Source organism: Leptodactylus fuscus, chromosome 9, assembly GCF_031893055.1.
Source record: "Leptodactylus fuscus isolate aLepFus1 chromosome 9, aLepFus1.hap2, whole genome shotgun sequence".
Lineage (NCBI taxonomy): Eukaryota > Metazoa > Chordata > Amphibia > Anura > Leptodactylidae > Leptodactylus > Leptodactylus fuscus.
Genome location: NC_134273.1, coordinates 45,075,875 through 45,100,791, shown reverse-complemented (window position 1 = coordinate 45,100,791; position 24,917 = coordinate 45,075,875). Strand labels below are relative to the sequence as shown.

The 24,917-nt window shown below is 42.1% G+C and overlaps 1 protein-coding gene across 3 annotated transcripts in view; it reads right to left on the bottom strand.

The window, feature by feature from the left end:
• The window catches only part of MRTFA (myocardin related transcription factor A), a 76,825-nt gene that overhangs the window by 5,762 nt on the left and 46,146 nt on the right, over nt 1-24,917 (bottom strand). For 2 of the 3 annotated variants that reach the window (XM_075286333.1, XM_075286332.1), the window contains exons 10-14: nt 23,995-24,081; nt 17,917-18,091; nt 12,014-12,808; nt 5,758-5,838; nt 5,532-5,645 (exon numbers count right to left, since the gene is read on the bottom strand). In XM_075286333.1, coding sequence (XP_075142434.1) covers nt 5,532-5,645; nt 5,758-5,838; nt 12,014-12,808; nt 17,917-18,091; nt 23,995-24,081 — 1,252 coding nt within the window. The remainder of the gene's footprint in view (nt 1-5,531; nt 5,646-5,757; nt 5,839-12,013; nt 12,809-17,916; nt 18,092-23,994; nt 24,082-24,917) is intronic. The other variant, XM_075286335.1, reaches the window with a different exon arrangement.

The window sequence follows — 24,917 nt, the reverse complement described above, 5'->3', positions numbered from 1 at the left end:
AGCCCTGCCTTAAAAGGACCAGCTAACATCGTTTCAGTGATTGCTCCATTAACACAGGTGTGGGTGTTGATGAGGACAGGGCTGGAGATCAATCTGTCATGATTAAGTAAGAATGACACCACTTGACACTTTAAAAGGAGGCTGGTGCTTGGCATCATTGTTTCTCTTATGTTAACCATGGTTATCACTAAAGAAACACGTGCAGTCATCATTGCACTGCACAAAAATGGCCTAACAGGGAAGAGTATCGCAGCTAGAAAGATTGCACCTCAGTCAACAATCTATCACATCATCAAGAACTTCAAGGAGAGAGGTTCCATTTTTGGCAAAAAGGCTCCAGGGCGCCCAAGAAAGACCAGCAAGCGCCAGGACCGTCCCTTAAAAGTGTTTCAGCTGCGGGATCGGGCTACCAGCAGTGCAGAGCTTGCTGAGGAATGGCAGCAGGCAGGTGTGAGTGCATCTGCACGCACTGTGAGGTGGAGACTCTTGGAGCAAGGCCTGGTCTCAAGGAGGGCAGCAAAGAAGCCACTTCTCTCCAGAAAAAACATCAGGGACAGACTGATATTCTGCAAAAGGTACAGGGAGTGGACTGCTGAGTATATACAGTGCTAATAATAATAAATACTTCACATGTGGTCCTAGCACACTACCACTACTCTTATACTTCACATATGGTCACATCGCAGTACCACTACTCTTATACTTCACATATGGTCCCAGCACACTACCAGTAGTCGTCTTTTGCATATATGGACATGGAAAAGTACCACCACTCTGATTCTGCATATATGAGCACTGCACCATACTAGTTTTATTATTCAGCATATACTGACCTTGCACAGTATTACTACTCATCCTGTATATCTGAACAAGGGGTACCACTAATCTTATCATGCATATATGGCCAAGGCACTGTGCCACTTTTTAATACTGTATATGTCGGCACAATCTCTTTTCTTTTGTCCTGTATATATGGAACCTTCACAGTACCTCTATATTATTTTGTATATTCAGGTACCCTCTAACTCTACAGGAAAGACTGATTCACCATTATCAATGACAAGGCTTCCTCTATGTAATAGGAGTGAGTCTATTGAACTCTCTGCCATACGATCTTGAACTGACTGATAACTTGTAAAAAATTAAGAGGGATCAGGATTCTTGAAATAAATATATCACTCATGAGAACTATATTTTTGTCACGGGACATTTATCCTGGGATTTATTTTGATTTCCATATTTGGAATTGGGATGAAATTTTTTACTTCTAAGTATTATTTATTTCCCCTTAACAAGTAAGTAAAAGCAAGTAAGTATTCACTTGAATGGGATCTTAGCTGTAGTGACTCATTTACTCCATATAGAATGGAGCTGTTTTGTGCTTCATTCTCCGTGTATCAGATGCTGGGAACAGCTGATCAGGGCTGGGTGTTCAGCCTCCACCAATCTAATAATTATGATAGTTCATCAATATTTTTAGCTCAGAAAACTCCTTTAAAGGGGCTCTATCAGCAGAATTATGCTGTATGAGCCACACATATGCGTGAATAGGCGTTTAAAGGCTATTCATGCACCGCTAATCTTATTTTAAACCCCCCTCCCGTTTTAAAATAGAACTATAAAAACATATATGTAAATCATACCTTAGCATGCACGCTGGGCGGTCGTGCACGATCTGATGTCATCTTCTGGCATGCCTTCCTCTTCTTTGTTCCTCTTTCGGTGACGCCCTCCGATCCTGGCTCTTCCCCGGCTTCATCGTCATCTTCTTCCGGCGGTTCAAATCCAGCACGTGCGCAGTAGCGCTCCCTCCGGAGCTACTGCGCACACCCCGGCACCATTTTTCCTCAATGGCAGTGCGCACACGCCAGATTTGATCCAATCGGATTTGAACTACCGGAAGACGACGGCAATGAGCTAGGACCAGATGGCATCGCCAAAAGAAGAAGAAAGAAGAGGAAGGCGTGCCAGAAGATTATGTTGGATCGTGCACGACCACCCAGCGTGCATGCTAAGGTATGATTTACATATATGTTTTTATAGTTTTATTTTAAACTAGCTGGTACCCGCGACTTCGTGACATGACCTGTATCTGATAGGTAGGATGGATGGAGTGACTAACTGCTCTATAGGGGGTTGAGTGCTCTAACTGTTATGTACATATCTTCCTCCACAACAATCAATTCAGCTTGTAGCAGTTTGCTGATAAAGGTTCCATCTGTTACTTCCCTATGTAAACACAAAGATAACACTGAGTGTTCTATACAAACTTGTGTAATGTAATATACATTTACTGTGCATATTATTTGATCTGCATTTATATTAGACTAGCTGGTACCCGCGACTTCGTCTGCGGTGATTGTAGAAGTGGGTATATACAGGCGTGGGTAAGGTTTTCGTACTGTGTATAAGGTATGGGATATGAAATGTAACTTTGTATCTTGTTTTTGCTGTAATTCAGAGAATACGTGAGACTTTTGTGTTGAAGTTAATTTGTATTTGAGCTGCTATACGGTGTTGAGAGAAACTTTACATAGTGACTTTGGGACAGAAGTATTTGAAGTTAACCCTTTCCCGCCGATGGCATTTTTTGATTTTCGTTTTTGACTCCCCTCCCTCTAAACCCCATAACTTTTTTATTTCTCCGCTCCCAGAGCCATATGAGGTCTTAATTTTTCCTGGGACAAATTTTTCTTCATGATGCCACCATTATTTATTCTATATAATGTACTGGGAAGCAGGGAAAAAATTCAGAATGGGGTGGATTTGAAGAAAAAATGCATTTCTGCGACTTTCTTACGGGCTTTGGTTTTACGCGTTCACTGTGCAACCAAAATGACATGTCCCCTGTATTCTGTGTTTCGTTACGATTCCGGGGATACCAAATTTATATGGTTTTATTTACATTTTGACCCCTTAAAAAAAATCCAAAACTGTGTTTAAAAATTATTTTTTGAAAAGTCGCCATATTCCGACAGCTGTAACTTTTTTATACGTGCGTGTACGGGGATGTATAGGGCGACTTTTTTTGCAGGACCGGGTGTACTTTGTAGTTCTACCATTTTCGGGAAATGTTATTGCTTTGATCACTTTTTATTCAAATTTTTATCAGAATCAAAACAGTGAAAAAATGGCGGTTTGGCACTTTTGACCATTTTTCCCACTACGGCGTTTACTGAACAGGAAAAATATTTGTGTAGCTTTGTAGAGCGGGCGATTTTGGACGTGGGGATACCTAACATGTATGTGTTTCACAGTTTTTGACTACTTTTATATGTGTTCTAGGGAAAGGGGGGTGATTTGAATTTTTAATCCTTTTTATTTATTTTTTTATATTTTTTTTTTACTTTTTTTAAACTTATTTTTTTGCATTTATTAGACCGCCTAGGGGTATTGACATGGGTGGGCGGTGTCGCGGATTGTCAGAGCGGTGGGGTCCGGCAAACATGGCTGCTCCAGAGCGTTAAAGAGAGCCTCCTGGAGTATCGTTAAGGTGAGGGGCAAAGTGGTAAAGTATATGTATATGTGATTGTGTGGGGTTAGGGGCGAGGCTGTAGAGGGCAATAGGAATTTTGTGGCTTGCTATGGTCCAAAGTGTGTGAGATTGCAGAGATGGTGGTGTGAGTTTGGGTTTTGTGGGGGTCCTGGCACAAACGTATGTGCGCTATTGTGACGAAAAGTAGCCTATTGTTTAATCGGGTGTATTAACTATGTTTGTGGAAAATTTCAGCCAAATCGGTGGAGCAGTTTTTCCGTGATTGAGGAACAAACATCCGAACATGCAAACATCCAAACACACAAACTTTCACATTTATAATATTAATAGGATTGGGAGGGGGGTTTAAAATAAGATTAGCGGTGCCTGAATAGCCTTTTTCAAGGCTATTCACGCATATGTGGGGCTCATACAGCATAATTTTGCTGATAAAGCCCCTTTAACCTGTCAAAATTAAAATGTCAAGTAAAAATTAAAAACAAAACAAAAACAATGTGTATGTATAATGCACCATTAGATTATATTTAGCATAAAGTCTATAAAACACAAGTCTGAGGTAATCTAAAATCCAGTCAACTCGTTGATTTAAGAACTATGAATGCATAAGACAGATCTAGAAGAAATCACTGTTGCAGAGGTAATAATAGCCTTCCTACTGAAACAACGAGTTACTGAAGTATCTGGAGGAAAAATATTGAACTAAAACTTAACCTTTAATATTCATAGATACCGTATTTTCCGGACTATAAGCCGCACATAAAAACCTACGATTTCCTCAGAAATCGTAAGTGCGGCTTATAGTCCGGTGCGGCTTATATATGGATGGAAGCGGCGGCAAAGACTGCGTGCCTCTTTCATACATACATAAAAGGCACCGTAAGGGTGCATTCACACTACCGAACGCCGGCGTGTATCACAGCCGTACACGCCGGCGTTACAGCAGGGCTGCCGGACACTTCCTATTCATTTCTATGGGAGCAGGCATGCGAGCGCTCCCCATAGAAATGAATGGACAGACACTTCCCATTCATTTCTATGGGAGCCGGCATGCGAGCGCTCCCTATAGAAATGAATGGAAAAAAGCAGTCCATTCATTTCTATGGGGAGCGCTCGCATGTCGGCTCCCATAGAAATGAATAGGAAGTGTCCGGCAGCCCTGCTGTCACGCCGGCCTGAAACAGAACGTGAAACTTACCCAGCGGTGCAGGGCGGGCGGGCGGGCATTCAGGCCTCCTCTGCCTCCGATGTTCCGTCCTTCTCCTCCGGCGCTCACTGATAATGGCCGGGGCGCATGCGCAATATCATAATGCTTCTACTGCGCATGTGCCCTGGCCGTTATCAGCTTGCGAGCGCCGGAGGAGGACGGAACATCGGAGGAAGAGGAGGCCTGAATGCCCGCCCACCCTACACCGCTCGGTAAGTTTGACATTCTGTTTCAGGCTTTTATTTTAAAACGGGGGGGGGTAGTTTAACCTAACGTTTACGGTTGGGCTCTATCAGCATGATTTTGCTGATAGAGCCCCTCCTCGCCTGCCGAGCGCTTCCAATAGAAGCGGCTGGCACGCGGGGGGTTAAGCGGCCGCTGGCAAAGTCTGCCTGCCGCCGCTTTCAATAAGATATAATGCGCACCGGACTGCGGCTTATAGTCCGGTGCGCCTTATATATGAACCGAGACGGACTATAAGGCGCTCATGGGCAATGCGGCTTATAGTCCAGTGCGCCTTATAGTCCGTAAAATACGGTAATAAAAAGTATACAGCGTGTATTCACTATAATGAAAAATAAATAATTGCAGGCAGAGACAAAAGAATTTGCCCATAAGGCGCTATAGAGATATTGGTGCAGATACTATACATTCACTCCTCTCCCTGACCAATCTGTCCTCCCTCACAGTGTAGTTAGAGTAATCTGTGGGACTCCTTGGCTTATGGGCCAGATGGAACTGCAACCTCCATACTGATACCAGTGCTTATGAGCCCCCTAAAGCTCCTGAGCTTAAAAAATGAAATAATATTATTATTATTATTATTAATACCGGTTTAGGAGAGCCACACAAAGCTTCTTTTTCTTCTCTGAAGTCTGACTGCTTCATATCTGAAAATGCCATATTGGGGGACATTGCGATAGATAAAATAGGTGATCTTGAGCTCTACAGAAAGAGAAGTGATAGCAAAATGATATGTGATAAATGAACTTAACTAATTGAAAAAAATAATAATAGCAATTAGATGAAAACAACAAAGCACAAATGGAAGTCTTACCGATAATGAAGGCTGAGCCAGAAGCACTCCTGTTTCGGGCTGTGTACTGGGCTGGGAAGCTTTTTCTTTTGGAGAACGAGTCTTTAAAATAAAGGATATAATTACCAATTAGAAGGAAGATCAGCATAATAACAAGAAGGTATTTACTATAAGTAGTGAAAACTGCCAGTAAACCTCGAAATAAGTCACAGTACATGAAGTCATATCCCATTACAAGTATACATAAAGACTCCATAAACAGAAAATAAGACAACAGTATTTGAAGTGGCTTACAACTTGCTTGTCTCCTACCTTCAGATAACTAAAGCTCTGTTCATATCATGTTTGAGGCTCCTGTCGGAGGTATATGTTGGGAGGATTTCCTGACTAATTCATGACAGAAAGCTAAGAGATAAGTCATTGTATATGAAGCAGTGTCTAAGGTTTCCACGTTAAAACGTATAATATGTCTGCTGTATAGAAAAGTGTAACAACACTCTTCAAAATCCGCCTACAAAATGCCTCCCCATTGGAGTTAGTAATAGTTTTTTTCCCGTAGCTGATTTTTTTTTCAGCCAGAGGGAAAGAAAGGCGATATGACCCATCTTCAGGTGGATTCCACTTGAAAAGCCCATTGAACTCAATGTGAGGCGGAAAAACACAACATGGTTTTATGGCACGGCTTTAAATCACATGAGTTCTTTTAAGGTGAAGTGCCAGGTCCATGCAAAAAAAGCAACCAAAATCGCATCATGTAAGAAAAAAAAAATGGTTTCCTAATTCCTGAAGTAGATTTTTACAGTCTGCAAAAAATAATTCTGCTGTCTTAAAGATAAAGAATATTTATATAGAAAATTGCTTTTCTAATTTATTTTCATGCTCTGTAATTATGATATAAGAGAAATCAAGAGCAAGAAAAATCAGGAGATTATGTGAGGTGTAATATAGGGGATTAGCCATTCTTTATTTGATTTGGATTGTGGGTTTAGTGGTCCATTAAGACGTGCCCCTTTTCTATATGGTCACACACCTGTTAGTCATGTACATTGTTAGACAAAAAAATGTCTAAAATAATTTAAACACACAAGGCATTTAAGACACTTTTTGGCTTATACAGTCATGGCCAAAAGTTTTGAGAATGACACAAATATTATATTTTCACATGATCTGCTGCCCTCTGGTTTTTATGTGTGTTTGTCAGATGTTTTTATCACATACAGAAATATAATTGCAATCATATTATGAGTAACAAAAGCTTATATTGACAGTTAGAATGAGTTAATGCAGCAAGTCAATATTTGCAGTGTTGACCCTTCTTCTTCAGGACCTCTGCAATTCTCCCTGGCATGCTCTAAATCAACTTCTGGACCAAATCCTGACTGATAACAGTCCATTCTTGCACAATCAATGCTTGCATTTTGTCAGAATTTGTAGGTTTTTGTTTGTCCACCCGTCTCTTGATGATTGACCACAAGTTCTCAATGGGATTAAGATCTGGGGAGTTTCAAGGCCATGGACCCAAAATTTCTATGTTTTGTTCCCTGAGCCATTTAGTTATCCCCTTTGCTTTATGGCAAGGTGCTCCATCATGCTGGAAAAGGCATTGTTGATCGCCAAACTGCTCTTAGACGGTTGGGAGAAGTTGATCTTGGAGGACATTCTGGTACCATTCTTTATTCATGGCTGTGTTTTTAGGCAAGACTGTGAGAGAGCCAATTCCCTTGGCTGAGAAGCAACCCCACACATGATTGGTTTCAGGATGCTTTACAGTTGGCATGAGACAAGACTGGTGGTAGCGCTCACCTCGTCTTCTCCGAATAGGCTGTTTTCCCGATGTCCCAAACAATCGAAAAGGGGATTCATCAGAGAAAATGACTTTACCCCAGTCCTCAGCAGTCCACTCCCTGTACCTTTTGCAGAATATCAGTCTGTCCCTGATGTTTTTTCTGGAGAGAAGTGGCTTCTTTGCTGTCCTCCTTGAGACCAGGCCTTGCTCCAAGAGTCTCCGCCTCACAGTGCGTGCAGATGTACTCACACCTGCCTTCCGCCATTCCTGAGCAAGCTCTGCACTGCTGGTAGCCCGATCCCGCAGCTGAAACACTTTTAAGAGACGGTCCTGGCGTTTGCTGGTCTTTCTTGGGCGCCCTGGAGCCTTTTTGCCAACAGTGGAACCTCTCTCCTTGAAGTTCTTGATGATGTGATAGATTGTTGACTGAGGTGCAATCTTTCTAGCTGCGATACTCTTCCCTGTTAGGCCATTTTTGTGCAGTGCAATGATGACTGCATGTGTTTCTTTAGAGATAACCATGGTTAACCCCTTAGCGACCCTTGACGTAACTGTACGTCATGGGTCGCATGGGGATGTATGGAGCGAGCTCACACGCTGAGCTCGCTCCATACACGGCAGATGCCGGCTGTATAATACAGCCAGGACCTGCCACTAACAGCAGCGGTCGGTGCCCGAGCCGATCGCTGCTGTTAACCCTTTACACACTGCGGTCAAACGTGACCGCAGTGTGTAAACGGCGCCGGCGGCATGGGCGCCGCCATGTTTTGCCGATCGCCGCCCTCCTGAACGTCACAAGAGGGCGGTGATCGGTTGCTATGACAGCCGGAAGCCTATTGAAGGCTTCCAGGCTTGTCTCTGCACTAGATCTATTAGACGATGCCAGAGGCATCGTCTAATAGAAGTGCTGCGATTTTCCTATTCACTGCAATACTGTAGTATTGCAGTGAATAGTATGAGCGATCAGACTCCCTAGGTTTCAAGGTACCTAAGGGGTCTGATCATAAATGTAACAGAAGAAAAAAAAAAGTTTTTAAAAGTATTAAAAAAATAAAAAAAAAATATAAAAGTTCAAATCACCCCCCTTTCCCTAGATCAGCTATAAAAGTAATTAAAGAACATTAAACATAAACATATTAGGTATCCCTGCGCTCCAAAATGCCTGAACTATTAGAATATTAAAACATTTATCCCGTACTGCGAACGGCGTAGCGGCAAAAAAAATAAAAACAGCCAAAAAGCGTTTTTTTCAACACTTTGCCTCCTATAAAAAATTGAATAAAAAGTGATCAAACCATCGGATCTTTCCCCAAATGGTATCAATAGAAACGTCATCTTGTCCCGCATAAAAAGACACCACAACCAGCTCCATACATGGAAATATGAAAAAGTTACAGGTGTTAGAACATGATGACACAAATTTTTTTTTCTATTTTGCAAAGTTTATCATTTTTTTAAAAGTATCAAAAAATTTCAAATACTATATAAATTTGGTATCACCGCGTTTGTACTGACACGTAGAACACAGGTAACATGTCATTTGTACCAAACAGTGAATGCTGTAAAAATTAAACCCATAAGAAAATGGCGCAAATGCATTTTTTCTCCAATTGCGCCTCATTCTGAATTTTTTTCCAGCTTCCCAGTACATTGCACAGCATATTGAATGGTGCCATTACAAAGTACAATTTGTCCCGCAAACAATAAGCTATCATGTGACTCTGTGAACTGAAAAATGAAAAAGTTATGGCTCTTGAAATGTGAGGAGGGAAAAACGAAAATGCGAAACCAAAAAATGGCCTGGTCCTTAAGGGGTTAACATAAGAGAAACAATGATGCCAAGCACCAGCCTCCTTTTAAAGTGTCCAGTGGTGTCATTCTTACTTAATCATGACAGATTGATATCCAGCCCTGTCCTCATCAACACCCACACCTGTGTTAATGGAGCAATCACTGAACCGATGTTAGCTGGTCCTTTTAAGGCAGGGCTGCAATGATGTTGAAATGTGTTTTGGGGGATAAAGTTCATATTCTAGGCAAATATTGACTTTGCAAGTAATTGCTGTTAAGCTGATCACTCTTTATAACATTCTGGAGTATATGCAAATTGCCATTAGAAAAACTGAAGCAGTAGACTTTGTAAAAATTTATATTTGTATCATTCTCAAAACTTTTGGCCATGACTGTATATTACCTCATAGTTATTTCCCTCCCAGAGTGGTAAATCCTTTCTATGGCAGAAGAGGTATCATAAAATGTGTATCCACATCTGTTACAACCCAAACTAAACAATGATCATATTATTTATCCCATATGTTGCATGAATATGCCATTTAGGGGTATATATGAAGTTTCTATCATGTTTTAGTCTAAGGGCCTCTTCACACGGTGTAAGCTCACCATTCATTTAGACACGTATACATGTGTCCGAGCGTGGCGCTTCAAAACAGAGCCCATCGATTTCAATGGGAAGCGTGCGTATATGCCGATATACGCGCGCTTCCCATTGAAATCAATGGGCTCTGTTTTGAAGCGCTGCGCTCGGACACGTGTATGCGTGTCTAAATGAGAGGCGCGCTTACACTGTGTGAAGGGGCCCCAAGGCCCCATGTAGCAAAACGCAGCAAAAAACCATGCGGTGGAAACATTTTTTTTTTTTCCTCAGTGTTGTTCATTGCATTTTCCAAAGTTTTCCTCTACAGACTTTCTGTCCCAATTATACCTATACGGAAAATGGCAGCATTTCCGTAAGTATAATTGACATTCTGTGATTTTCAAAAATGTGGGTGTTTTTGAAATTACAGATTTTTTTTTCTGCAATGTGAGGATGGAATTAGAAAGAATCCCATATTCTTTACAGGTACTGTAAAATACAGTGTTTTTTGCAACGTGGGTCCCTAGCCTTAAATTGTTTTTTGGTTGATTGACGGACAAAAAACAAACAAAACAAAACAGGACCTTTTTTTTCAGGAATTCACCAGGAGGTAAAATAAAATGTGATAATTGTAATTTGGATAGATTGTAATAGATGCGGCTACACCTTGTATACGTTTTTTCTTTAGTTTATTTCAAGATACAAAACTTTTTTTTTTTGTGGGGAAATTGTGTTGTTGTTTTTTTTAAACACCCTGACCTTATTTGAATCCTGCATACAGTGATGCCTATTATACCCTGCATACAGACTGAATCAAATATGTTGTTTATGCAGCAGAACAACATTTAGAATCATTTAATAAAAGAGTTGATAGTATTCTAGCGTCTTTACATGCCAGTTATGCCAAAGATTGTTGCAACTGGAGTTTTTTTATGCCTTAGTCACCACTTTCTGAGAAGCGGGTGTAATGAGGGTGTGCTGGGGATGGGGCCATCAGATTTCTCATGACTTAGGCCAGATGCTTGCAATAGTTGGCCTAGATTTCAGTGCAGGCACACCCTCCACCACTACACGATAAAACACAGGTTTTCATAAATCTCCCCGAATGATTTATATTTATCCCAAAATGGTGCCATGAAAAACTTGTCACAAAACAAACAAACAAGGACACTACACAGCTACACTGAAAATTAAATAGGTATGGCTCATTATATGCAATGATGAAATAAACTAAAACATTTGCTTGTTCATTAAATCCCAAAACAGGCTGGCCACTAAAGCTGTACAATTTCGCAATATGCATGAAATTAAGTAGACGTTATTCAACTTGCCATGAAACAGCAATTTTTAACTCCATTTTGTTCGGTTTCAGCTTCAGTGTGAAATGGTTCAATTACACAAATGAAACCAATGACAACACAACAGTCTGGCAACCTCAAGTGCATCTGCCAGGGACTACTTCACCAAGGGAATATCTCAGCAGGGGCCAAATCTGTTTTTTTTTCTCTTTTATACAGAGATCCAAACCCTCTGCTTCCCTGTGGCCATCAGTAGTTTGTGTCCACTACATATGGATTCATACAGTACCTACAATTGAACAGAACCATATAGTGTTGAATCCAACCAAGGACAACATCTACAAGAAGTTCGCGAGTTCTCCTCTTCTCACACTCCAAAGAAATACATTATAGGGAACTTAGATTGAGAGCCCTGTATTGGGACAGTGACTGATAATGTCTGTAAAGCACTGCGGAATATGTTGGCTCTGTATAAGTTAGGCCCGGTTCACATCTGCATTCAGATTTCTATCCGGGAAGTCCGCTTGGGGACCCCCCAAATGGAAACCTAAATGCATAAAAAGTGGTTACCTGGGAAACCCACGGGACGGACCCTATTCAAGTTTGTGGGGTCCGCGTGTTTCCTTAGGTAACTGCTTTCTTTTACGTATAAGTTTCCCTTGGCATGGGGGGGGGGGGGGGTCCGAACACAGATGTGAACCAGGACTTCGAGAGGTGTAATTCACCCGAATTGATGCTGCTTCTGTCCATATGGCGTTCTATGAAATATGCTAATTTTACAGACTTTTGTATGTGTATTTGGAATATTATTTTACCCACCTGCAGTATCACTGATGTATTGCCATCTGCATGCATAGTACTCGGCCTGTTCACTGTAAAGACCATCTGTGTTTCAAATAAGCCATTGGCTTTCCTTCCATCCCGATTACACATTGAACTTAAAAATGGGTGTGTTTTTTCCAGGCTGGTAGGTTCTCTTTTTACTGTGGCTATTGTATTGGAGATTTCTGTACATCTACTGGGATCACAAGTATTTCGGTCAGTTTCCTGTTTCACTTGCACAATCTGAGGTTGGTGCCCATCACAAGGTAGAGGCAGCTGTGTTCTTTTTTCTAGTTCAAGTTGTTGTTTTAGTTTTTCCACTAATTCTTGCTTTTGTTTTAACTTTCTAGTTAGTTCTTCAATCTGCTTATCTTTCTCTTGTAGCATGAAGTCTTTGTCCCTGATATCTGTAGATGACTTCTCTATGACAGGTGCTGGAGATGGCAAGATGATAAGCTGTGTGACCGGAGAAGAAACGGTTTCTGTTGACAAGTCTCCAGGAGTGTGCACATCATCTGCACTAGCCACGGAAACTTCTGAAGGGCAAGGAGAACATGGTGGTGTGGAACTGAAACTGCATAAGCTTAGTGGGTCTGTCACTAAAGAAGGGGTGTAAACATTTGGGGTGACTGGCATCACCTCACATGGCTTAGGCTGTTGAACTGAGGCACACTTCGGCTGGACAGGGACTGTGCAAAGATCCTGTGTTGCTTTAAGTCTTTCAATTAGGTCAACCTTTGTTCCAGACACATGTAGGCCACGTAGCTTTAGCTCTTGTTTTAGCTCTGCTACCTGATTATGATCAATACAAAAGACCATTAGAAAAGTAATCATGTAATCAGAAGTAATCAATAAAAAAAAAAATGCAACCACCTAAATTTAACCTATAGGTCAAACTAAAACTTTTTCGCCGGGTTCACACTAGCGTTCTGGTTTCCATCCTTTGGGTCTACTTCGGGACTCGAAAAATGGAAACCCTACCCGTTTAAAAAGTGGTTTCATGTGGAAACTCGTAGACCCCATAGATTATAATGGGGTCCGCCGGGTTTCTGCCAAAGATGGCAGATAGAAAGGTCCTCTTTGCAGGACTTTTCTCTCTGCCGATTTTAATTGGAAAGGGAGACAGCGCCTCATACTCAGACTCAAAAGCTAGTGTGAACCTAGCATGACAAGACTAATGCCACACAAAAAAACCCTCAAAAAAACCCCCACACAATAAAAAAGATTATAGTACAAATGATAAAGCAGATCTGAAGGAGCATGTATCAAGGTTTGTTTACATATATGAGAGCTCAGCCCTTATCCCCTTCCTATCCTGCGCTATAATAGTTTGTGCAAATCAGACTATTATTATGGCATGGCAATAGTGCAGACAGGAATTCTGCCCGCGCCTTTAGTTGCAGATACTGGCTGCATTATGTAATTGACTGTGGGCTCGAACTGCCCGGATGGATCAATAGCAACTGTGGTACCTAAGGAGAATAATAAGGTCCTAACAGATACCCCTATCATTGATAGACTGCTTGACACTAACACTGATAAACATTAAAAAAGTATTCCTATTGCATTTATGACATATCCAGTGGTAGGACCTGTACAAAATCCTAGAAGTACGTGCACTTCACTGTTCTCAGAATGTCTATTGAAGTGAATGGATAGAGGTGTGCATGTGCGCTTACCTCTTCATTTACAGAGGCCACAGGACAGAAGTACCAGAGTTGGGACGCACATCAATAAGACATTTATGACATATCCTGTACAGAGTCACTTTCAGCACCATTTCTGTACTGAAAACAGGGATGGAAACAACTGTCTGTTATATAGCAGCCCAGCACCTTTACTGCAGTGATGTGGCCAGGAACCTATATTGTGGAGGGAGCTTTCTGCTTTCCGGCCTGTATTGCTTCAAATCTCACTCACTTTTCTGGTATGTAAAATCCAGCATTTTCTTCCAATGCATTATTTAGCTGTTTTTCACAACGTGGTGACTTAGCCTAAGATATGCTTGTTCAGCAAGATTGTTTGTTTTGTTTTTTTTTCCAGAAAGGAGCTATCAGCAATGTGGAGCACCGCTATAGATCTGCTGCTTGAAGTGATAGTATTTCTTCTACTTCAGAGGCCACTGAAATATATTTGTCTTTTTAAGAGGCTGTGCTTGATATTCAGCTCGCCTGAACACTGCAGTCTCTTCAAAAAGTTGATTGGTGGGGTTTGTAAGTGTAGGACCCTCACTAACCCACAGATTGGTCATTAATGTTACAATTCTGGAAAACCCCTTTAAATCGTTCCTCCAGTTATAAACAACTTTTCATAAATAAAGATGTGGAATAACCTTTTAACAATTGGATGCTCAATAAGCGCTGTATATACAGCAATCGAGAAGGCAGGGAAGGTAATAAACCTTCCCTGCCTTCTGTCTGGGAGCTAAGGCTGAAGTTACAGCGAAATCAGACGGACTCTCTGAAATTAAAGTGCAGCCTATCCTAAGGAATCTCTTTGAGTAGACCAATCCCTTACCCAAACCATATTTTCTGTGACAGATTTTCAGTTTTTCTTATTAATTATCCTCTTTGAGAAGATCACCTCTTAGAAGATAAGTTTTTAATGTAATTTTGAGTGGTTGTCTCAAAGAATTCACTGTATATACCATGTAGTGCCCTCAGTCAGTATGAAGCAGTCCTTCGCCTTCACGCTACTTGATGCCCCCAATTCCTCATAGGTGGTTCAAGTAGCTATTGCAAGAGCTAGGGTAGAGTCACACGTGGGTTCACCAAATTTACTGGCCTGACCTTAACTCATAGATAACTATGATGCTAGAAGTCTGTGACTTTCAGCAACATACTGTCATTACAGTTCAGGACAGTACGTCACTGGGAGCAGGCACTCTGGAGAACACACGTATGAATTTAGCCTTAAACTTACATGTTGCCTATTGCTGCATGCCTAGACCTGCCCCATGTGATCTGCTTCGCACTATTTGGCTGTCACTGCCTGTTTCATTCACTGGAACTCAGCGTGAAAATGCATTCCTATGAAAACCTCTTCTAAAGTTTCAAAGGAATGCATTGACAGACTGAGTTCTAGTTAAATGAAACAAATATGAGCCTCCAGTCGGTGAAAAACAGATCATATGGGGGAGCTACAGACTATAGCTGCAGAAAAAAGCAAAATGCTGCAGCTTTAACTCTTGTAGCACCTTAACGAACTATCTTTGTAGGGCTGGAGTAGGCTAAGAGCTAGAATGCTTCTTTAAGGCCTATGTCATACATTAGCTAAGTGCTGAAACACAGCCCAAATATTTCTAATAAAGTACATCTTCACTGTACTGTACTTTTGGACTCTTGGATGTTTCTTTTCATGTCAGTAACCCCACACCAAGCTTCATATGCTACTGAGCATTGCTATATGCAAAGCAGTGTCTGTCTGGATATAGTAGCAGCAGTTGACCGTATTACCTATAAATGTTATACATACTATTAAGGGCTCGTTCACATCTGCGCCCGGTGTCCGTTCTGCAGGTTTCCGTCTCCTGCACAAAACAGAGGCAGGATACGGAAACCTGCAGGACTCTCTCACCCATTCATTTGAATGGGTGAGAAAGCTGTCTGGCCGTGAGCGGCGGTGAGCGTTTTATGCTCTCCGCCGCAAAATCGTTTTTTTTTAAAATCCGGACACAGAGTCGGACATGCAGTACTCTGTGTCCGGATTAAAAAAACGGTTTCACGGCAGAGAGCATAAAACGCTCACCACCGCTCACGGCCGGACCCAGTTTGTGCTTTCCGTCTTCTTGCATGCAGAAGACGGAAACCACAGAACGGAGACCCGAACGCAGGTGTGAAACTAGCGTAAGAAGCAGAGTTTACTCTGTTATGAGGAAACCAGGGTAAAAAATATGCAAATCTATTCTCCAGGATGTAATTAGGAGAACAGTGCACTCTGTACGCCGCCCTCTAGAGGGCAGCATCCTTAACATCATGCATGACTCAGTTAAAAAATCTAATTAATCATGATGCGGATTTAATTGCCAAATTAGTATTTCTATTCCAAAAGGAACAGATTCCCAGCTATGGACAGCGCTGTTTCGGCCTATTGGGTCTTCCTCAGCATAGCGTAGGGATACTGATGTGGCAGAGTGAGAGACTATAGACCAGGGTCAGGGGATAATCGTACACATCAGGGAGAGTGTGTGCCTACATAGGCAGTACGGAGACTTACAAGTCATCCCTGCTCCGCTAGGGATTCTGGGTAAAAAAATATGCAAATTATTCTCCAGGATGTAATTAGGAGAACAGTGCACTCTGTACGCCGCCCTCTAATTTGGCAATTAAATCCGCATCATGATTAAAGGGGTTGTCCCATCACAAGGATCCTATCTATACTGCTTGTTAATGTGAATGTAAGACTTTTCCTAAATACATTGCTTCAGCAAAACTGCTTTGTTTGTCCAAATATCACTTTATTCTTTTTTTTTTTTTTTTTTTTTTTTTTTTTTTAACATATCCCTTGACTTATCTGGTCATAAGTCAAGTGATGTATCTGCCTGCTCTGAGGGGGGAGGAGCTAAGTGCACGGGAGCGAGCCTGGAGGGGGGTAGTTTACACTTGGGGGGGGGGGGGGGTAGGGGCCACCAATACAGACCCGGCATCCGCTGTAATAGAGAGGTGGATGCCGGGGAGTGTAGACGCCGGCACAGGTGAAGCCAGCAGCGGCAGGAGTGATGCTGATATTCCGGAGGGGAGGGAGGGTCGGAGGAGCAGAATAGCAGCATCGCTCCTGCCACTGCTAGCTTCACCTGTGCCGGCGTCTACACTCCCCGGCATCCACCTCTCTATTACAGCGGATGCCGGGTCTGTATTACATTGTGAAGGCTGTACGTCCGATGCCTAGTGCATCGGCAGCGCACACGCAGGGCCAGCGGCATAGAAGCGACGGCTTCTCGCCGCTGGCTTTGCATATGTAACCACGCCCACCAATGACACAACAAAGCCGGAAGACAGAAGAATTTACTGCAGCGAAGAGTGGTGAATATGCGACATGGGAATACCCCTTTAATTAGACTTTTTAACTGAGTCATGCATGATGTTAAGGATGCTGCCCTCTAGAGGGCGGCATACAGAGTGCACTGTTCTCCTAATTACATCCTGGAGAATAGATTTGCATATTTTTTACCCAGAATCCCTAGCGGAGCAGGATTCTCCGTACTGCCTATGTAGGCACACACTCTCCCTCGTGTACGATTATCCCCTGGATGAGGAAACCAGTCACTCAATAAGGGCTAGTTCACACGGGGACATGGAGGAGGATTTTGACTGCGGAATCCACGTCATAATTCTCCTCCATACAATGTTAGTCTATGTAGACTGCTAGAAAAAGAAGCGAAATGACCTTTCTTCTGGCATTTTCTGCCTGAAGAAAGCAATAGAAGTGAATGGCAGGCGAAAACCGTGCGGTTTTTTGCAAAAATAAGTGATGCTTTTTTTTGCAAAAAAAAAAGCGCGGAAAAAGACACGACACAGTTTTTTCAGCCCATTCACTTTACAGAAGGGGAAAACAGCCTGCTTTTTTTTTTTTAAAGCTGTTTTTACAAAAAAAAAAAAAAAAGCTTCCTAATTAGGAAGCTTTTTTTTTCCGGTGCCAAAATAAGCCACACGTTATTTACATGTGAACTAACCCTTACTCATTCAATGGTGCTATGATTGGGGGTTTCTCATTTTGTATGCTTTTTTGTGCAGTGTGCATGTTCACAGAAAGCATTAGACTTTAATCAGGATTCTGTATACCTTTTCCTTTGAGACGACCAGACATATTCTAGATAAATTTTGTGCAATTCTAGGAGGTGATTTCAAGAGGTTTCTTGTATATCCAAAAGCACAACTCATAGTATTTCATGTTAAATTTACCTTCATGTCATCCAAATTGCCTGGCAGAGGACCTGTTTTTGTTGCAGTGACTGGTGTACCACTGTTCTGTTTAAATCCTATAGGTGTACAATGAGTAGAGATGCTGACTGTAGGCAATGTGCGCACAGCAGTGGTTGTAGGAATAGCAGTGTTCTGCTGGTGGTCATGCAGTGGCCTAGTAACAGTAGGGACAAAGAAAAATAGGCACAATATAAATTAGCTTTGATATTAAAGTGAACTGTACATTTCTATTTAAAAAATAATTACATTACATATATATACATACACATATATACTAGCAGGAGGACCCCGCTTTGCACGGGTATTTTTCATTTTTTGCTTGCATAAGCATCATGTGATCATGTGCATCTCAGTACGGATATCGTTGAAAAATCTGCCATCAGTTCTTAGCTGGAGTAAGGCTCTGCTATATTTCTACATACATAGCTCTTCTACATCTCTACATATGCACAGCATACCCAGCTGTGCTACATCTCTGCACAAGTACAGCATACCTCGCTCTGCTACATCTTTGCATACGCACAGCCTATAGAGCTCTGCTACATTTTTGCATACGCACAGCATACCAAGCTCTGCTACATATCTGCATACCCACACGGTCCTCCTACGGGTGTAGTGCATAAAAATAGTGGGGTTGTTACAGAAACCTGGAGTAGAGTTGTGTGTGACAGTTGGCGCGCCGTGCCTGTGATTGTTCCGCCATCTCAGCAGCTCGCTAGGACCCCATATAATGAACATGCTGTTGGCGTCAATGATCCGCCTGCTCTGGCCGCTCTCAAGCTGGACTGCCACGTAATCTGTACCTGGCGCTGTGCCTATGATTGTTTCAGCATCTCAGCACACCATATAATGAGCCTGTTGTTGGTATTGAAGATTCACCTGCTCTGTCATTTCGGCAGCTCTCAATCTGACCTGCCGCTGAACTTATTCCTTGCGCCGTGCCTTTGATTGTTCCGGCATCTCAGCAGCTCGCTCGGACCCCATATAATGAACGTGTTGTTGGTGTCGATGATCCATCTGCTCCGGGGTATCGTCAGCTCTAAGAGCTGCTTGACGCTAAGCTTGCTCAATCCTCCTCAGCTCCACTTGAGTCAGCTCTATTGACTTCTGGTTAGCTTCATAGCTGTAGTTTTTCGCAAATGTTGCGACAAACTCAATTTTTGTTTTCCCAGCATGTTTAAAATTGGGAAATTGGCAATTTGGATGAAAGGGGTTTTCCCAGTTCAGGGTCTGAACCCGCTGCCTCAAGTGTCTGCTCCTCACTTACTGTATTTATCTCCCCCCTACTCCCTCTGGCTGAACAGGACAAAGAAAACTTCTGCAGATTAGAGAATGATCAGTGTTATTTTTCTGTTTACATAGAGAGATAACAGAGCAGGATATCAGCACAAAGTGCAAATAGCTGAAGTCTCCTGCAGAATAACATAATATATGAACATAAATTCATAACAGTCGTGAAACCATGTTATTTACCGGGATAAAAAGTAGACTGTGCGTTAATCGTGGTTACAAACTATCTGTGTGCCAAATTTCAACCAAATCCGTTTTTGCGTGAGTAACAAACACACAAACCCATATACTATAATATTAGTAGGATAGGACATAGATATATATATTTTTGTGAACCGATGGCTGGTCAGGTAATGGAGGGGGTGTACATCTCACCCAGACTACTACTTGGTAAATGCTCAGCATTGGGCTGGATTTTTAGGAATGGCAGGTAGATTAGTAGTGGGACCTGTCATTCCACCCCCCCCTCCAGTCCACACTTTGGGGATGTTCCGGCAGCGACTCAGCTGCAGAGAGTCTGCTCATCAAGGGAGGCTAAAAAAGTCTGCTCCAGCAGCAGACTGGGGGCTGAGTTTTGCTGGAGAGCCAAAGAAAGGGGTCATATTTTTGGAGCTGTGTCCTGAGTGATTCAACTGGCTTTTTGTTTTCTGTTATTCTAGGTGAGGTAACCTATTCTATGTTTAGTTAGAGCCTAGTCGGGCAGGTATTTATTTTTGTATTGTTTCCTTTTGTTGCTGTACTACCTTTTTGAGTGAAAATAAACTCTACCTTTGTTTTGGACTAAAAGAAACTTGACTTTTGTGTCTATGCCACCCCACCTAGTAACCCCAGACCCTGGGGTCTGGGGTTATCTATCTATCTATCTATCTACACACACAATTTCTGTACATACATACAGACACAGTTTCTTATACTCTTTCTTTCTTCATGTTTTTATGGCGTTTTATACAATGTAAGACAGTACCATATTACATAGCATAACAGGATATCAATACAGAGACTTAAAATACAATGAAATATAAAGTCTGCTATTTGTGAGATGCCCCTCATTCACATCTGCGTTGGTATTCTGTCCAGGGGAGTCCGCACGGGCAACCCCCCGAACAGAATACCAAACGCAATTGCAAGCGGTGTGCAGTAAAACCCCATAATGGGGTTTGTGTGCTTGTCGCCAGAACTCCGTAAGGATCCTGCAAACAGGAAAGTAGTTCAATCTACTTTCCTGTCCGCATGATTTGTGCGGGCAGCGCACAGCAAGCACACGGACACCATTATAGCCTATGGGGTCCGTGTGCTTTTACTGCACACCGCTTGATATTAATATATCAAGTGAGATCTCTGGAAATAATATAGATAGCACTGCAACCTTAGTGTCATATAAAATAATCTGCTCTTTAATACAACACCAAAAGCAAGTTACAAGTTCAGCTCAGTGGCTCAACTCTTGATTTTCAGACACAGGGATAATACCTAATGTGTATGTGCTTTACTTCATTTTACTCTTAGAAGTGTTCTAGGAAAAGTTGCATGATTTGAATTTTTAATTCCTTTCATTATTTATATATATATATATATATATATATATATATATATATATACACACACACACACACACACACACACACACACACACACACTCTCACCGGCCACTTTATTAGGTACACCATGCTAGTAACGGGTTGACCCCCCTTTTGCCTTCAGAACTGCCTCAATTCTTCGTGGCATAGATTCAACAAGGTGCTGGAAGCATTCCTCAGAGATTTTGGTCCATATTGACATGATGGCATCACACAGTTGCCGCAGATTTGTCGGCTGCACATCCATGATGCGAATCTCCCGTTCCACCACATCCCAAAGATGCTCTATTGGATTGAGATCTGGTGACTGGAGGCCATTGGAGTACAGTGAACTCATTGTCATGTTCAAGAAACCAGTCTGAGATGATTCCAGCTTTATGACATGGCGCATTATCCTGCTGAAAGTAGCCATCAGATGTTGGGTACATTGTGGTCATAAAGGGATGGACATGGTCAGCAACAATACTCAGGTAGGCTTTGGCGTTGCAACGATGCTCAATTGGTACCAAGGGGCCCAAAGAGTGCCAAGAAAATATTCCCCACACCATGACACCACCACCACCAGCCTGAACCGTTGATACAAGGCAGGATGGATCCATGCTTTCATGTTGTTGACGCCAAATTCTGACCCTACCATCCGAATGTCGCAGCAGAAATCGAGACTCATCAGACCAGGCAACGTTTTTCCAATCTTCAATTGTCCAATTTCGATGAGCTTGTGCAAATTGTAGCCTCAGTTTCCTGTTCTTAGCTGAAAGGAGTGGCACCCGGTGTGGTCTTCTGCTGCTGTAGCCCATCTGCCTCAAAGTTCGACGTACTGTGCGTTCAGAGATGTTCTTCTGGCTACCTTGGTTGTAACGGGTGGCTATTTGAGTCACTGTTGCCTTTCTATCAGCTCGAACCAGTCTGGCCATTCTCCTCTGACCTCTGGCATCAACAACGCATTTCCGCCCACAGAACTGCCGCTCACTGGATGTTTTTTCTTTTTCGGACCATTCTCTGTAAACCCTAGAGATGGTTGTGCGTGAAAATCCCAGTAGATCAGCAGTTTCTGAAATACTCAGACCAGCCCTTCTGGCACCAACAACCATGCCACGTTCAAAGGCACTCAAATCACCTTTCTTCCCCATACTGATGCTCGGTTTGAACTGCAGGAGATTGTCTTGACCATGTCTACATGCACTGAGTTGCCGCCATGTGATTGGCTGATTAGAAATTAAATGTTAACGTGCAGTTGGACAGGTGTACCTAATAAAGTGGCCGGTGAGTGTATATGTATGTGTATATATATATATTTAATTTTTTTTCCATTATTTTTCTACTTTATTTAGTACAGCACCTAGTGGTCTTGAACCCCATGAGATCTCATCCCTAATGAAATGCATTACAATGCAGTCTGCAATAGAAGTGAATGCCAGATCCACCTGGGAGACTTCAATAGGCAATTCTGACTAAAATGGAAGCATCCATATTTAAATATCCAACGTCTGTCGTACAATTCCAACGGATTACACTTTAGCTTTGTTGAGCTAATAAACTACATTTGTGCTTGCAATGATCTGCTGGTGTGTGTCATGGGTTGGAGAACCCTTCCATGCAACAGTACCATCGAATGAAAATGTGCCATGCCATTGTTTTTCTACTGTAATGAATGAGCCCAGACTGTAAAATGGACAGGAGTAGGACTTGCCCTGTATTTTGCTTCCAGGTTAATAGCTCTGCCACATGGACTGATGAAAGACACAAAGATATGTATAGGGTCATAGAAAAGAATAGGTAGCAAGTTGACTTCTTGGCAGGATGTGCTGAAGATTGGCCTTTAAATTATGGACTTTCAGTGGCATCACAGGTAAAAGGGAAGAACTACAACATTCTAACAAGATGGTAATTTTGTCTAGAAGATGTAAGACATATCTATCATTGGGTATCTCATAATTGTTGGAGATGTGGGGAAGACCTGTTATTGTGATTCACTTTTGGTAGAGCTGTCCACTGATTAAGGATTGGACACAGGTTTTACAAGTATATCTAGGCATACCCAGTTAGAACTTTGCCAAACATGACACAGATGCTCCTCCATAATTGGAAAAAAGCAGCATGTTCCCCTGTCTAATGGGTTGGCAGAACTCCACATTTTGATGGATGAAATCCTGGCAGAGGAACACAATCACATCAATTTCTTACAAGATGTGGTATGCTTGGCAAGAAGTTATGAGACATCCTGAATTTTAATGCTTGCTTTGTCAGGAGTTGACACTTTACCGAGAGCTGCAGCGACAGTGTGACCACAGTGAATGTGTTGGTGTTGATGTAGCAGTAAGGGCTAGTTCACACGGGGAACGATAAGGCTTATTTTGGTCCCGATTGTGATGCAGGAAGCCACGTCAGAATAGGGCCAAAATGCACCAGCCATAACTGTCGCGGCGGAGTAGGCCCAAATGAATGGGCCTGGTCCGGAGGGTGCTGCCATGAGGCGGATGTCGGGGCTGAATCAGTCGCGGAATCCGCCTGAAGAAAGGGCAGCTCGTTTCTTTTTTCCGTAAGCGGGAACATGCTGCTCATGGAAAAAAGTAAGCTAGTGGTCTACATAGACCTCTATTGTGTGGGGGGTGGATCCTGACGATTCAGCGCCAAAATCCGACCCCTCTTGCCCCGTGTGAACGAGCCCTTACAGTGGAAACCTGAATTGCCCCTCCTCCTTTTCATCTTTTTTTTTTTTGCCTTTTCCACCTCCCCTTATAATTTTTGTTTTCTTCCTTATTCATCCCATTTTATTTTTCAGGCCATCAAGACATTACCTGCACTCTGAATTACTGTTCAGTCAGCTTAATGTGTGAGCATATGGTTTGAGTATGTTTGATAATAACTTCATGTTATGATGGTGATGTTTGTATGTTAAAATGACAATAAAAGCTGATTATGCATAAACAAATTGATAGCACAATGACCAAAGCTATGGTCTTGCCAATGTACCCTCAGTTAAAGCATTAATTGACTAGAATGCAGAAATGCAGAGGTGTGGCTAGAGGTTCAAAAGGAAGGGGGGGAGTAAGGGGTCCAAGTGGGCCACCAATTGAAGTTTGCTGACATTATCACTATATAGAAACCGTATAGTATTAGACAGCAGTTCTGCATAAGTCTGTGAAGATCATTTAGCCACATTCAGTACAGGAAAAATTTTCTGACTTACAGGTGATGTTTTTGGCTATAATCGGTGACATTTCTTGTCTCTTTCATCTGGACCGCCTTGACCGCTTCTTCCACCTGTGACTTCTCTCTGTAGAGTTTATAATACAGACATCTTTGGCTACTCACTTTTCCAGGCACCCAACCGAGATTTTCCTCATCTACACAAAGTCCCCATCCTGCCTCTCAACTAAAATATAATGTGTATATATTATAAAAAATCCCTGGAAACGATTAATACCCCTGTCTGCCTTTTTAATATAATAATTATAGTGCCTTTCAACTAATAATGCCCCAATTATTAACAATACCCTCTTTTGTCTCTTACATAAATATTTCATTCTAATGCCGCCCTTGCATTAATAATGCCTATTAACAATCCCTTTGTATTAAAGGGGTTTTCTCTATGGAATATTAAAGTTTACCAGTACAATCCCTGTCCTTCCATCTGATGCTCCTCCGAGGGGGCATCCAATGGTCTGTTCAGTTCAATGAACACAGATCAGGTTCTGTCCTGCACTGTGTCATTGGAACAGAACACATCAGAAGTCCCCATAGAGGCAAGTCCATCACAGAATGCGCTCAGATGTCACTAAGTGTCATTCGAGTACATTCCACCCCAAACTCTGTCCAACATCGGGCGGCACACTCTGTTGTGTGCATGGGGCATGAGCAGTGCAGGGTATGCACTGGCAAAGGTTTTATTCCCTGGATAACTCCCTTTACTACTGCTCTGATGCTCCCTTATATTGTTATTACTCCCAAGTGCCTTCTTTTTTATGGGCCCCTATATTAAACCTCCTAATGCTCTCTTGTTTTAGTTATACCATCTGGCATAAATAGTGCCCTCAATGCCACCTTATATTATGTACCTCTTGTATTAAAATGGCCCAATGTCTGTACTATACTGTATAAAAGAAAAAAGCT